The sequence below is a fragment of the Octopus bimaculoides genome, chromosome 20 (genome assembly GCF_001194135.2).
Source record: "Octopus bimaculoides isolate UCB-OBI-ISO-001 chromosome 20, ASM119413v2, whole genome shotgun sequence".
Lineage (NCBI taxonomy): Eukaryota > Metazoa > Mollusca > Cephalopoda > Octopoda > Octopodidae > Octopus > Octopus bimaculoides.
This window is the reverse complement of record NC_069000.1, coordinates 45016089-45031569: the sequence shown is the minus strand read 5'-3', so window position 1 is coordinate 45031569 and position 15481 is coordinate 45016089. Positions and strand designations below refer to the sequence as shown.

Here is a 15481-nt window from a genome sequence, read left to right as displayed (position 1 = left end):
TATATATATATATATTGTTGTTTATTATTTGTTTTTGTGTTTTATATTTTGTAGAATGTGAATGGAGTTGTTGAAAGTTTGAAAATCATCACCAGGAAACGATGTATGAATATTGCAAAGTACGCATTTGATTACGCTGTGAAATATGGACGCAAGAAGGTCACGGCTATTCACAAGGCGAACATAATGTAAGGAGTTGTTTGTACGTGTGGGTTTGTGTGTGTGTGTGTGTGTGTGTGTGTGTGTTGCTCCTTGTTGGTGTTATTATTTTAGTTTGTATGTTTGCTTGCTTGTTTCAGTCATTGGACTGCAGCCATGCTGGGGCACTGCCCTGAAAGGTATTAAGTCAAACAAATTGACCGCAGCATTTAATTGTTTTCTTCGTTCGGATGGTGCTTTTTATGTGCTACCAGCACGAGAGCCAGTCAGGGGGTATTGGCATCGGCCACATTCGAACGGTGCTTTTTACATGTGACAGTGTGACCCTAAATTTGCTAGGGAGTTGTGTGGGATGTGGCTAGAGGGAAATGACAGTAGTGGGCAGATAAAGAGTCCTGTTTTCGTGTATCACATTATAATAATTTGCTTTTTATTTCTTTGTAGGAAACTTGGTGATGGACTGTTTCTAGAATGTTGCAAAAATGTTGCAGAAGAATATCCACAAATTGAATTCAATAATATGATTGTTGATAACGCTTGCATGCAGGTAAGGGTTCTTGTCTCCATCTTTTCCTCATCCTCTTTTTCTTTCTTCTGCTTCAGTGATAGACTTAATCTATTACCCTGTGTAACACCACCATGTGGCACCTGCGATTACTTTAGCTGTTGCAGACATTGGTACTGAGGTTTCCAGATTAAGGATACTCCTTCCTTCCTTCCTTCCTTTCTCTGTCTTAGGGTCACAAGCACTGCCATTCCTTTCTGACATTATCTTCATCATTTAAGACGGCAAGCTGCCAGAAACGTTAGCACGCTGGGCAAAATGCTTGGCGGTATTTCATCTGTCTTTATATTCTGAGTTCAAATTCTGCCAAGGTCGACTTTGCCTTTCATCCTTTTGGGGTCAATAAATTAAGTACCAGTTGCATACCAGTGGTCGATCTAATCGACTGCCCCCACCTCCCCAAAAATTTCAGGCCTTATGTCTAAAGTAGAAAAGATTATCTTTGTCATCATTTATCATCCAATTGCCATGATGGCATGGGTCGGATCTGGCAAGCCATGGGGCTACATCAAGTTCCTGTGTCTGCTGGATACCCTTCTTGATGCCAACCACCTTATAGTGTACCCTGGGTGCTTTTTTCATGACACCAGCACCTGTGAAGTCACTAAGTAACTCACAAGATAAACACCCTTCAGCTGAATGGGGGTTAGTAGAGAGGTGACTTTATGCCAGGTATTGAGATGAAGTATAATAAAGGGACACACAAAGGTGTCTTGCTATAAAGGAGATACATTGCTACCCCACATTATATAAGGGTGGGTGGAAAGATGACAGTAATGTGGCGTGAGAGTGTACTCTCAAAATACAAGATGAGTATAAGAGAGAATAAGGATAAAGGATTTGCAAGGGGAGGTGGGTGGGTGGATGGATAAGTCCATTTGAGTGAGAGGAAAGGGACAAATGTTTAGAGATGGGGGTGGAGGTGAATGATGAACAAAGAGGGAGATGTGGTGAATGGTAAAGATTAATGAGGTGGAAGAGGGATTAAAAGATACAGGAATGGCTCGGAGAGGGTAAGTGGCCATACTGGAAGGGTGGTGTGCAGTAGTTGTATGATAAAGTTGTGGGGGAGAGAGAGAGATGTACAGTGACGGAGATGAGTGTCAGAGGTATGTAGGGGTGGCTGTAATCTAATTTATTTTCAGTGCTCCAGCCTGACCACAATTGCACTGAAATCAATAAAAGACTTAATCTATTTCGATTCTATTTTCAGATGGTCTCCTATCCTCAACAATTTGATGTTTTAGTATTGCCAAATCTTTATGGCAATATTCTAAGCAACGTTGCCACTGGAATGGTCGGAGGTGCTGGTGTTGTACCTGGCCGGAATATAGGAGATTCTTATGCCATTTTTGAAACTGTGAGTCAAAATTCAAACCAAATCAAATTTCTATATTTCCATGTCTATCAACAATTTAAATTTTAATTAACTTTTCCTTTCTCTTGTTTATTTTAATTTTTTAATTTATTTTTTAATGTTTTTTTTTAATAACTTATTGAACATGAATGAGGGCTCCTTTTTGAGTGGGGTGTCTGTCAGGCAAACTAAAGCAAATTGAGTCAGTCTTGGCTGTTAGATTAAAAAGAAAACACTTGACCAAGGTCCAGCTATGTGACAACTTAGGTAAGTGTTTTCTGCAATAGCCCTCAGCTGACCAAAGCTTTGTGAGTGTTGATTAAGCTACCTTTTAACAGTATGGTAGTCCAATGGTACAGTAACACACAGCTGATACCAGACGAGAACTAAATAAAAATCGAAATAACCAGCATCCCCAACAGATATTGGGATGAGATACGTTGAAATAGTTTAATCAGCCAGATAACTTTGATGTGGAAAAAGCAATGTTTCAAAACATTTTCTGTCCTTGATCAGAAAATACTTTCTGAATAACCCCAAACTTCACTTACTATTTAACAGGAACAACATAAAGGTTAGCTAAAGCTGTTTGCAAAACATGTCAGAGTATCATTAAGTACCACAATGCGTGCAACCAAACCAAGAGCAAAAGGAGTTGCATGCAATTTCCAGAATATAGAGTTATTTCCCCTTAAAAGCAAATATTTAGCAAAATGTTTCCACTAGTAACACACTGAAACTAAATATGGGATTATAGAAATCACCTGTTGAAAAGACGCCTGCCCCCAACATAATAGCACATATCATGATTGATAGAAAATAACACTGTAAAAAGATCCCACTACACTCTCGGAGTGGTTGGCAATAGGATGGGCATCCAGCTGTAGAAACTCTGCCAAATCGGATTGGGAGCCTGATGCAGACCATCTAACCCATGCCAGCATGGAAACGGACGTTAAACGATGATGATGATGATGATGTATGTAGACATGTGTGTAAGCATGCATTCACTCACACATGGGTATGTATTTACCTTCTGATTTCTGTGTTATAACAGGGTACTCGAAACTCAGGTCGCTCAATCCAAGGAAAGAACATTGCCAACCCAACGGGTATGTTATTAGCCAGCTGTGACATGCTAGATTACCTCGGGTATGTATCTGTGTTTCTTCATTTTACTTACACTACCACCTCTCTCTTCCTACTCCTCCTCTCTGTGCTTATCTTAGTCTACAATTTTCTGTCTATAGTTTGTTAATGTGCTTGCATGCATATACACACAGATAAATATAGTTATAGATAGATAGAGGTATTATATGTGTATAATATATATGTTTTGTGTGTTTGTGTCTGTTTGTCACCACCACCACCACTTGACAACTGGTGTTGGTGTGTTTACATCCCTGTAACTTAGCAGTTGAGCAAAAGAAACTGACAGAATAAGTATAGGCTTAAAAAATAAGTCCTTGGGTCGATCTGTTCGACTAGAACCCTTCAAGGTGATGCTCCAGTATGGCCAGAGTCAAATGACTGAAATAAGTACAAGAATAAAAGAATGCTCACAAGTGCACAGCTTAAAGGGAACTCTGCCAAGTTGTGATAATTCCAATAGAGAAACGTTTTACATCGTGTGAGAGAATGTCTGCTGAAAATTCTTGATTTCTTACCATTCCAGCTGCTACAGATACGCCACGATGATTCGAGAGTCAGTCATGAATGTGTTGATTACTAAGAAGGTAAGAACTGGTTCTTTGAAACTTTGTTGTTGTTTTAACATCCACATTTCCATGCCTGCATGGGTCGGATGGTGTTTATGGAGGCAAATTTTTTTCTATGGCTAGATGCCCTCCCTGTCACCAACCCTCACCTGTTTCCAAGCAAGATAACAGTTTCCATGACTAGACATGTGTTTGTAGAATATTGGTTTCAAATTTTGGCACAAGGCCTGCATTTTGCGGGGAGCAGGTAAGCTGATTACATCAACTCCAGCGCCCAACCGGTATTTGTTTTATCAGTTCCGAAAGAGCTACCAAAAAATAAACTTGTTTTCTGCAAGTTATGTTGATTTGAATAAGATTAGTATATCTCAACAGAAAATAGTTTCAAACATGACATTTCTCAACAAAAGATGGACTGATGTATAATAAACTGTTTCCCACTGTTAAAGGTTAACAAGTGACAAGAGCATCGTATTAAATGTGATGTGGGTTAGTATTTGTTCCACACACTGCTACAGTCTGTCCACTTGTAGATGGGAATTAAGGGCCTTCATTCCTTCGCCACTATGTATTGTGATTTCCACATGCTCAGTTATTTTCTATCTACCTGTAGATGTGAGTTAAAGGCCTTCATTCTCTTATCAATACATATTATGATTCCTACCACCACCCAGCTGCAGTTTGTCCACCTGTAGATGGGAATTAAGAACCTTCATTCCCTTACCAATATCGCTGTCTCCTTGATTTCAGATCCACACACCAGATGTTGGCGGAACCTCCACCACCACTGATGTGATTGAGGCCATCCTTGACGATCTCCGACCAAAAGCCAGCAGTTGGTAAGTATATGAAGTTACCTAACCAACCTGACAAGGGAGCCTCTATGCAGTCACACAGTCTCCTAAAAATAGCAGTCAAATCTCCCTCAAATCAGAACTTTCCATCTTGTAAGAGGAGTGAGAGTTGTTGAGGATGTAGTTTTGGACCAAAATATGAAGTGAAGTGTCTTGTCTAAGAACACAACACACTTCCTGCACCAGGATTTGAATATACACTCTTATGATCAAGATCCCAGTTGCCTAACCATTTGGTCAAACATCTACACACACACACAAACACAGACAAAATGTGTGTGTGTACCATTGATAGTCCAGTTACTGTGGTATTTGTGCTGAGATAACATGTCTTATAAATGTGCTGCATTAGAACATAGCAAATGCAAGAAGGAGACAAAGATCATCCTAGCAGCAGCAGCCAGCAAGACCACCAGATGCATTTCATCTTGTTTGGGCCTCTTCAATGCTGTGTGTTCGCAAGCAATCACATGCTTAGATGAGAATTCATTGACTCTGATAGAGGAAACAGTCAGTAAAGCATTCACCGGTGTTGCAAATAGTGAATTTTTATTCAGCCAAGTGGTTATTTGCAACATCAGTGAATGCTTGAGTTACTATTTTCTATATATATATATATATATATATACTGGATATACAAAGCAAAGAAGGCATTTCTATGTGATCATCCATCATGACAGTAAATAATATAGCAGCCAAATCTCCCTCAAATTACACTGTGAATGTCTTAAAAAGAAGGCCCTTCATTGCAATCCATTTCTATCTACCACCCAATACAGTCACTACAGAAACACCTTTGACCATAAATCTGCAAGTTCAATCCCTAAGCTGAGTCTCAGCCTATGTCATCTTCAATCAGAACCAGAAGCTGAAAGACAACTAAACCCAAATATTTACTCCTTCCTCAAAGACATTCTTTTTTTTGTGTATGTGTGTGGTTTTTTTTTTTTTGCTGTTTGTTTTTCGCCCGCTTAGATCAACATCTTCAGTAATGTTTCCATGAGCATTCTATAGTTGCCTATGTCCTAATCCCTCCTCCTTAACACCATTTTTGTGTGACTTCATTTCTTTCTTGCAGCTACCATGTTCATGTTGTGCTTGTTTTAGCCACATTGAGCAGCTTTCACTGATTAAAAAACCTCACTAAATTCATTCATGGCATGGTGTTGCTGAATTCTTCCACATCATTCTTTCATTAATAACAAGCATTTGCAAGTCTACAGAGGCTGGTTTCACTGCATAATGCATTCTACATCTGCTGCTGTTGCACATAAACCATTGCAAGTCTTTTGGTTCTTCTTCTTCACGCTGCTTTTCATTGCGGAACTAACCGTTTCAAACCACTTCACTGTCCACAGCATGGTACTGTGATGACAGCCACAACTGTACATTACATCTTGGTACAACAAAACCCTGTTTAGTGGGGTAATCTTCACCACAGACTTAATGGGATTTTTATTTTCCCTTTTTTTTTATATAGGGTATTCAAAAAGTCTCTCCGCAGTGAATTTTTTTCATCCTGACTCTCCAAGAGTCAGACTCTCCAAGATATATTTCAAAACATGTGTAGAAGAGTCAACTTGTGTATTGAAAATGAAGGATGACATTTTCAACACCTCTTAAAGTTTTTTAAAGTCTTGTAAAGTCTAATATATTCTTCTGTAGTCTTATACCATCTTATAAAATATTTATTGTATAATAAAATACTTACTGCGGAGAGACTTTTTGAACACCCTGTACTATAGACAGGCAGTGATGTGGAACCTCTATAGCACCTGCAAGGTTAGTGGGAGGGAGGGAATAAGATAACCTCAAACGAGGGAGCTGAACCCAAATGCTTGGAATAGTTTGAAGTCTATTAATACCCACAAAGTGATCAGGTGATTGTGTTAAACCTGATGATGGATTAAGTCTGTCTCCCATGTAGGCCATGGTAGGATTTGAACTTGGAATACAATGTCATAACTCACACTTCAAAGCATCTTACAGATACACTTACAGTTTCATCAATCCATGTGGGCTCCCCGTGCCCCTTGCAAGACTACAGACCCTGAGAAGGGTAGATTTATGCTCGGAGATCAGGGAGCTAAACTATGAAAAAAGGGACCAGTGCAGAACAGGTTTTTTTAATTTTTTTTTGTGAAGGGGTTACATGGCTTCTCCCATTTTAGGGCATATGGCATAGTAGTTAAGAGCACGGGCTACTAACCCCAAGATTCTGAGTTCGATTCCAGGCAGTAAACATCAAAAAATACCTTAGGAATGAGAACCCAGGTTCGAAATTTCCCCAAGACACCTGATGAAGGCTGGAGGGTATACCAGCCGAAACGTTGTGTTAACAATAAACAAGATGAGGACAAATATCCATCAAATGTAAATTATGTTTTGGGCAAAAAGTTTAGGAAACAATGAGCAATATGTGTTATCTGACATACTACCAAGCATGTTTTTCCTACATTGAATATGTTAACCAACTGAATTAATTAATGGTGGCACAAATTGGTGAAATTATTGTAAAGTGTCTGATAGAATAGTTCATAGTATTCCTCCTGGTTGTCTGTGGTACTCTGAGTTCAAATCAGCTGGATGTGGGCTGCCCTCACAGATGTGGTGGGTCCTTAAACAACAGCAATGACTTCTACAGAAGCCTGTTGGATGAGGGCTGCCCTCACAGCTGTGGGACTGGTCTAAACAACAGTAACATCAACAACATTTACATAACACATCTCTCTCTCTCTCTCTCTCTCACTGCACAAGAACATCTTTTATGTGTGTTTTTTTTTTTCCAGCTAAGTTTACCAAACAAACTTCTTTTATGTGTTTATATTACAATGAAAGGAAAAGGACCTAACACCTCAGCGAGGGGACAGATACCAAACCCTGTCTTGCCACCTGTGGAGGTTTCTATCTTTCATCTACCTGTTCACTTTGTTTCACTCTATGCTAGCTCACACCCCACAAACTTCTCTTTCTGCAGGTTATTCTAATCCTGATTGGTGAGTGAAATGGCTTTGAGAACGAAACAAGCTCCTTTTTTTTTGTTTTTATTTATTTTTTAAAAATTTTTCTTTACTTTTTTTCACTTTTTTCTTTGAAATATTATCCATGGTCCTTTAATATTCTTTTTCTCGTATATCTCTGCAGCATGACTCCTCCTCTTCATCCTCACTTGCTCATGTCCATTTTAAATGTATTTTCATTGCAGTTACTCCCTCGTTAACCTCATAATAATTAATAAACATTTGCTATTCTCCACGCTCTTTTCCAGTTTTTTTTCCCAGCTTACAATCCAGCCCCAACAGCTTTTCATGTACCCTTCGCCCTCCCGTCTCACTCCCCCTCTCATTATTACATCTACCTCATCCCCTCCCTCCTTTCGTCAAATATACAACCCTTAATTATCATATTTTATCATTAATTATCATTAACTGCATGTTTCCAAAATTGAGTCTTGAGTTAATTTATGTCCAACGGTGAGTAGTATGTGTTGGTGTTGTAGTGTTGAGGTGGTCATGAATGCTAGTGCCATGTGTTTGTGACATAGTACTGTGGTGGTATATGTGGTTGTAGTAGTGTTGTGATGGATAACAGTTATATATATATAGTATGTTAATGCCACAGTATAGTAAACAGTCGTAGTATGTGTTGGTAGTGGTTGTCATAAACCCCACATCGGCCCCTAATTGAAAAGTCCTAAATCTTATGACAGACCCCTAAGTCCCTCTTCCCAGTTACATCCTGTCAGCTCCCATTTGCTGACCATGCTACACATTCTGACATAACATTTTTTTTTTGACCCAGAGAAGATAAAAGGCAGAAAACAACCTTGCCAGGATTTGAACTCACATGCGGACAGTTGGAACAACTACTGCAAGCCATTCTAACCAGCACTCTAATGCTTCTGCCACTTGTTTGCTGCCAGCCATTACTGTACGTTTCCACTTATCATTGGTAGTTGGGAAGGTTACCAATGTTACTGCAGTTATTTATGTGTGATTAGGATCTGGTTGGAGAGACAGGGTGATCTGAGAAAGATGTTGCAGGAATTTCCTGGGATCATCATCATCATCATCATCGTTTAACGTCCGTTTCCCATGCTGGCATGGGTTGAACAGTTTGACTGGGGATTGGCAAGCCAGGAGGCCGCACCAGGCTCCAATCTGATCTGGTAAGGTTTCTATATCTGGATGCCCTTCCTAATGCCAACCACTCCAAGAGTGTAGGGGGTGCTTTTTACGTGCCACTGGCACGGGAACCAGTCAGGTGGCCCTGGCATCAACCACATTCGGATGGTGCTTTTTACATGCCTCTGGCACAGGGAGCCAGTCTAGCGGTACTGGTAACGAATCATGCATGAATGGTGCTTATTGTGTGCCACCATCACAGGAGCCAGTCAGGCAGCACTGGCATGGCCACAACTACAAATTCCATTTGATTGTGACTTGATATTTGATGTTACAGGAAATGTTACAGATGCGTTTGGCAGTGATTGTGCATGTCGCAGTTGTGACAGTTATTGATGTTACTGCAGCTGTTTAAGTGTGGGTAAGATCTGATAGGAGAGGAGAATGGTCTGAGGAAGGCATTTTGGAAGAGTCTTGGGATGTTGCAGATGTGTGTGGTGTGGTGTGGTGGTCAGTGTACATGCTGTGACTGAGATTGGGAAGCTTGGAGCTTGCTGTGGCATCAAACTGTGACCCTCGCAAAACAACCCAAGCAGGACCAGCATAATCATCATCATCATTTAATGTCTGTTTACCATGCTGGCATGGGTTGGACGGTTTGACAGAAGAGCTAACAAGCCAGAGAGGTGTACCCGGCTCCAGTTGTCTGTTTTGGCATGGTTTCTACAGCTGGATGCCCTTCCTAATACCAACCACTTTACAGAGTGTACAGGGTGCTTTTTATGTGGAACCAGCACAGGTGCTTTTTATAATGGATTTAATATGTTTGTTTGTATAACATTGTTGTTGATTCTTTGAATTTGACCAAATATGGTTCCTGCAAGTGTTCAAAGTATGTTTATGTGTTGTTTTACTTTCCTTACCACATGTTCTGTTAATGTAAAAATGTTGCATCTAATTCCTAATACTTTATTATTTTGTGTTTATGTTCCATGTTGTTTAATGTGAGAATCAGTTGTCTTTGATGTTCTCTGTTAGCACTGGTAAGAAGGGGCACAGTGGGTTTTGGTAGGTGCCACTTTAAGTCTGTTTGCCTAGAATTATCAGGTTGCTAGATGGTCTCTTTGTTGATGCCAACTTGGAGTAATTAGACGACTGTGTCTGAGAAATGATAGGAGGGTATGACTAGGATATCATACAGGGTATGTATCTTGTTGCCAGTGACTCTCACACATGTACACCAGAGTGCTGTGGTGCACCATGCACTTTTAAAAAGAGAATTGCAGCTTGCTTGAACCATTGTGATACGGAAGTAAAATAGCAAAATAAGGAAGATGGAGAGCATCTTACAATACAAGTTTAATATCCTTTATATATTTCAGGCACAAAGGCCTGTCATCAGAAGTACTAAGTCTATAGAGTACTGACCAAACATCGCTAATTTACTATGTAGACTCACATTTCTTTAATTCATTTGTTCCTGATGATGGGCTGTTGTGCTTGAAATATAAAGGTTATTAAATTTTTTTCCTTTCACATTGTATGAGGCTTTCCATTTTCAGTATTTTATATTTAAGGCCTCTAAAGCATCAAAACCCCCCTTATTTAATGCTGAACCCTTTAGCATTTAAACCAGCAATAACCGACTCGAATATTCTACCTGCTTTTACATCGAAACTGACCAGATCATGCCTCTCACATCTACCCTACAATGTCATTCTAAAAAGTAAAAAAATCACTCCATCAAAATCTGGAAGCTACCAAGATGATCCATGATTAATTCAAACAGAATGGATAAATAAGCATTACATTTGACAGAATAATCTGAATGCTAAAGGGTTGAGCTTTTATTAAAAAAAACCGTTACCATAATTTTATTATATACAGGTGTTACTAATTAAACAAGGTAAGCAATAGATTTTTGGTATTTTTTTTAGTTTTTAATTTTTAAAAGGATTTTTTTTTTTATCTGTCCATGCAAAATGCACCAATAATTTTTTAGTTTGATTTGCAATAAGTCAAATTGGGTGAGAACTATTGATCTCTGCAGACACATCATCAGCTATAATTAACACTGAAGTTTACCTGAAAGTTAAGTGGTGTATCCAAATTCTACAGTGTAATGGGGTTGCCAGAGCCCAGGACAGAGAAGGCACACTGTTTTTTTTTTCTATTATTACTACTTATAAAGGCAGTGGAGCTGGCAGAATTGTTAGCACGCCAGGCGAAATGCTTAGTGGTGAGTTCAAATTCCACCGAGGTCAACTTTGCCTTTCATCCTTTCGGAGTCAATAAATTAAGTACCAGTTGCATACTGGGGTCGATCTAATTCGGGCCTTGTGCCTAGAGTAGAAAAGAATGTTATTACTACTTATATATATATATATATATATATAGGCACAGACAAGGCTGTGTGGTTAGAAGTTTGCTTCCTGACCACTTGGTTCCAGGTTCAATCCCACTGCATGGTACCTTGGGCAAGTGTCTTCTTCTGTAGCTTTGGGCTGACCAAAGCCTTGTGAGTGGATTTGGTAGGCTGAAACTGTGTGTGTGTTTGAGTAAGTGTTTTGTCAAACACTTCAATATAAATACTGAGATCAATGCATTCAGTTAAAGTTCCTCAGGGCATGCCCCAGTATGGTCGCAGTCTCATGACTGCAGCAAAGAAAAGATAAAAGATATTTCTCAATGCCTTTATATTTGATTTCTGTGTTGTCTGTTCGTGTATATATATATATATATATATAGATAGATAGATAGATAGATAGTGAGAATTTACAAAGCATGTATATATGTATGTAAGTGAATAAATGTCTGTGTGTGTGTGTATGTATGTATGTATACGAGGGGGTACCCGAAAGAAACTGGAATTTTGCAATATTATTTTATTCCCTTAGTTTTACATGTTTACACTTTTATTACTTTCAAACTATTCTCCATTTGAAGCAATGCATTGGTCCAGACGCGTTCTCCACTGTTTGAAGCAGTGCAGGAACTCTTGCAATGTGATGCCTTTTAACACCTCCATCGTTTTTTCCTTCACCTCTTTCACACCTGCAAATTCCATAGCACACAGCCTTCATCACCAGTGATGACCTTCGAAATAAGAGTCTGGATCATCTTCCAACTGTTCTTTCAGTCCACAACACACATTCAGTCCTGACTGCTTTTGATATTCCATGACCAAGCGAGGCACAAATTTTACTGCAACTGTTTCCATTCCTAATTCCTCACTCAAAATTCGTTGGCAGGAGCACCAGGACACACCAGTCATATCAACAAGTTTGTCAATTCGGTGATGGTCCTCCAAGATCACTTCATGAATTTTCCTGTTTTCATTCCTTTAGGGAGACTGATGGTCACCCTGAATGAGGTTGATCTTCAAGCGACAAGTGACCATTCCTAAAGCATGGAAGCCACTCATAAACTTATGTTTTGATCATGGCATCATCCTTGTTAGAAGCATGACAACTGTTTCAGCTGCTATTTTGCCCAGTAGAAAACAGAATTTCACAGAAGCACACTGTGTCTTCATTTCAGTCGTCACAAAACTCAACAAACGGAGAAGAAGCCACACAAAACAAATACGCACCATGTGCCAATACAACAGCACTTGACAATGCTGGTCTGCAGACTGATGCCTGAGGTTTGCATCAAGTGGTTTCTAGCAACAGAAGCCTGAACTACAATGGGCTTGTCCCACAGAAAACTTTTCCCATTACTTTAGGGTACCCCTTCATATATTAGTTTGTGCGCATAAATACATCTGCGTTGTATAATTGCCTGTGTATGTAATTTGCGTTGTTACTGCATGCATACTTGCCTGTTGCCGAAGATAAGAGGGCATTGTTGTTGTTGTCATTGTCGTTGATGTTGTTGTAGATGCCTGCTTTAATCTTTTAAATCAATTAATTCCACAGCTTCCGACGATCCTATTGACCTAATTATGGCTCTAACCAATCAGCTGTTAATTACAAATGGCACCTTATTGTCAGTGTGGTGACTGGGTAGGGTGCAAGGACACGTGGGTGTGCGGGCAATGCCTTTACAAAGTGGCTGCGTGCACCTGAGACATGGCTCATCATCAGACAAGCCACGCTACTAAAAATAAAAGTGATGGTAATTTTTTCTTTAGGCATGCCATTCAGAAGCTCCCACTGGCCACAGTTTGCTTAGGACTGGCGTCAGGTATATGTTGTATGTGTGGTGATTGCGCAAAACACGTGTTGGGTGAGATTTTATACAGAAAATATACAACATCAATTAGTTTTACTATTGAAATTATCATCATCATCGTCATCGTCATTATTATTATTATTATTATTATTATCATTATCGTCATCATCATTATTGCAATGAAATGTTTATATTTATGTTTATCTGTTTTGTTTTGTTTTGTCTTTTTTCCAGAACCAGCAAAACCAGGAGAAACCTCCAAAACCATTATTTATCACAGTTGTCCAAGATATTTACTGTTGCTGTTACTTTGAATCTCAACTCAAGTTAGTTAATTAACTGATGGAGATGACGTATCATAAATAATCCTTAATCTTTAATCTCTATGAAAACCACGTCACAGAACAAGTATTATTTCCTTAATCCCTGTAGTAAAGATATCCTGTAAGGTTTGTTAGTAAATAGTTATTGCTTGAAAGTGTAAACGCGGCTGAGTGGTTTAGGCAGCTTGCTTTCCAGCCATGTGGCTACAGGTTCAGTCCCACTATGCGCCCCAGACCAACCAGAGCCTTGTGAATGGAAACTGAAAGAAGCCCATCATGTGTATGTGTACCCATGTCTTGACATTAGATGATGTTTGTAATTAAGCACCATCATCATCATCATCATAAAAGCAATGCTGTTCATTTCAAATCTTCCACAAAAAACACATTAGGCCTAGGTGGGGGGGGGGAGATATCACCTTGCTGAGGAAACAGGTGAGGGTTGGTGACAGGAAAGACATCCAGCCATGGAAAATCTGCCTCAACAGATTCCACCTGACCCAAGCAAGCATGGAAAGGGGGATATTAAAATGATAATGATTTCACCAGAGGTATGTTGTTAGTGAAATCCTCTCTATGGTGGAAAGGTTTCGTTTCTTAGCTGATAACGAGGAGGTTGGGTTACTCGTCTGACTACCTCCTACCCACTTCCAGAACCAATATTTTGCTGTTTTTAATGAAACTTTTCCTTTTTGTTGTTTTAGTTTACATCTCGTTTTGTCCAGCCGGGGGGGGGGATATGATACTTGTTGTTAAGTACAGGGGTGGGGGGGTCGATGTAGTCTGCTGTTTCTCCACCCACCTCCAGATTTCTAATCTCTGAGTCTGTCTTAGAAGTCATCCTTAATACTCTCATATTGCTGAAAAATTTGGTTGTGCTGTGCTTTCAAATCTTACCCAGAGTGAAATGTGTGTATGTGTGTGTGTATATATATACACACACACATACATATATATATATATGTGTGTGCATATATCTGTGTGTATATATATATATATATATATATTCATATATAAATGGTTTAATATTTTTTTTAAACCAAAAACATTATTGAAAAAATATTTAAAACATATATACCAGGTAGTGTTTCATGAAAATTGTGCTACTTTGATATACTCACACACACACACACACATAAACATACATGTGTATATACCTATACATATGTATATTTATATATGTGTGTATGTATGCAAATAGCTATACACCTATCTAATAACCTCTTCTCTCTCACCATTCCCACCATATCTAGATTCTAAACTTATACACAAGACATCATAATGACCCTTCATGCAGAAGAGAGGGTCTTTATTCGATGCCGCTTGAGTGCAATATCAGCACTTCAACATAGAATATTTGGATGACGACCTATCTCACACTTTTGTTAGGAACATTCATGTTGTTGTTGTTATTGACACTAACTACCTGTGGATGTTTTGTTGTGTTTCTTTCTTTTTTTTTATTTAAATGATAATAAATTATTAAAGAAACATTTCACGCTTTGTTCTCTGTTGTTGTTTTTTTTTGTTTTTTGTTTTTTTTGATAGGGGTGTTATTTTTTGTAAATATTCGAAGGCATGGGTTTGTACTTAAGAAACTCAATTTGCAGCCATATGGTTTCAGGTTCAGTCCCACTGTATGGCACCTTGAGGAGCTGTCATTTGCTATATTATGTTCTTTTATTTGTTTCAGGCATTTTGATTGCAGCCATGCTGGAGCACCACTTTTAGTTGAACAAATTGACACCAAGACTTATTCTTTGTAGACTTAGGTCTCTTTTTGCCAAAGCGCTAAGTTTCGGGGACGTAAACACACCAACATCGGTTGTCAAGTGATGGTGGAGGGACGAACACAGACACACAAGTCTTGTGTGTATTACTACCACCACTACTACTACTACCATCACTCACTGCAACTGTTGCTATTACTACTACTACTACAATCACAACTACCACAACCATCCCCTTTACTACTACTACTACTACTATCACACTACCACCACCACAACTACCATTACTAATACTACTACCAACACCATCACTGTGACCACCACCACTACAATTAAAAATATTGGGCTGAACTTAGACCAACAGCACACACACCATATATCCCCCCCCCCACCCGCAAATATCCCACATACCCATGCCCAAACCATACGGAAAAAAGTAAATAATAATAATAATAATGATGATGATGATGATGAT

General features: G+C 39.1%; 1 protein-coding gene across 2 annotated transcripts in view; it reads left to right on the top strand.

Moving 5' to 3' along the window:
- The window catches only part of LOC106870446 (isocitrate dehydrogenase [NAD] subunit gamma, mitochondrial), a 20368-nt gene extending 5596 nt beyond the window's left edge, over positions 1–14772 (top strand). Inside the window, exons 7-14 of one of the 2 annotated variants that reach the window (XM_014916545.2) lie at positions 55–188; positions 604–706; positions 1938–2084; positions 3139–3233; positions 3757–3817; positions 4550–4638; positions 7631–7649; positions 13188–14772. In XM_014916545.2, the coding sequence (XP_014772031.1) occupies positions 55–188; positions 604–706; positions 1938–2084; positions 3139–3233; positions 3757–3817; positions 4550–4638; positions 7631–7640 (639 nt within the window). In that variant the 3' untranslated portion in view covers positions 7641–7649; positions 13188–14772. The remainder of the gene's footprint in view (positions 1–54; positions 189–603; positions 707–1937; positions 2085–3138; positions 3234–3756; positions 3818–4549; positions 4639–7630; positions 7650–13187) is intronic. The other variant, XM_014916552.2, reaches the window with a different exon arrangement.
- The last annotated feature ends 709 nt before the right edge of the window (positions 14773–15481 follow it).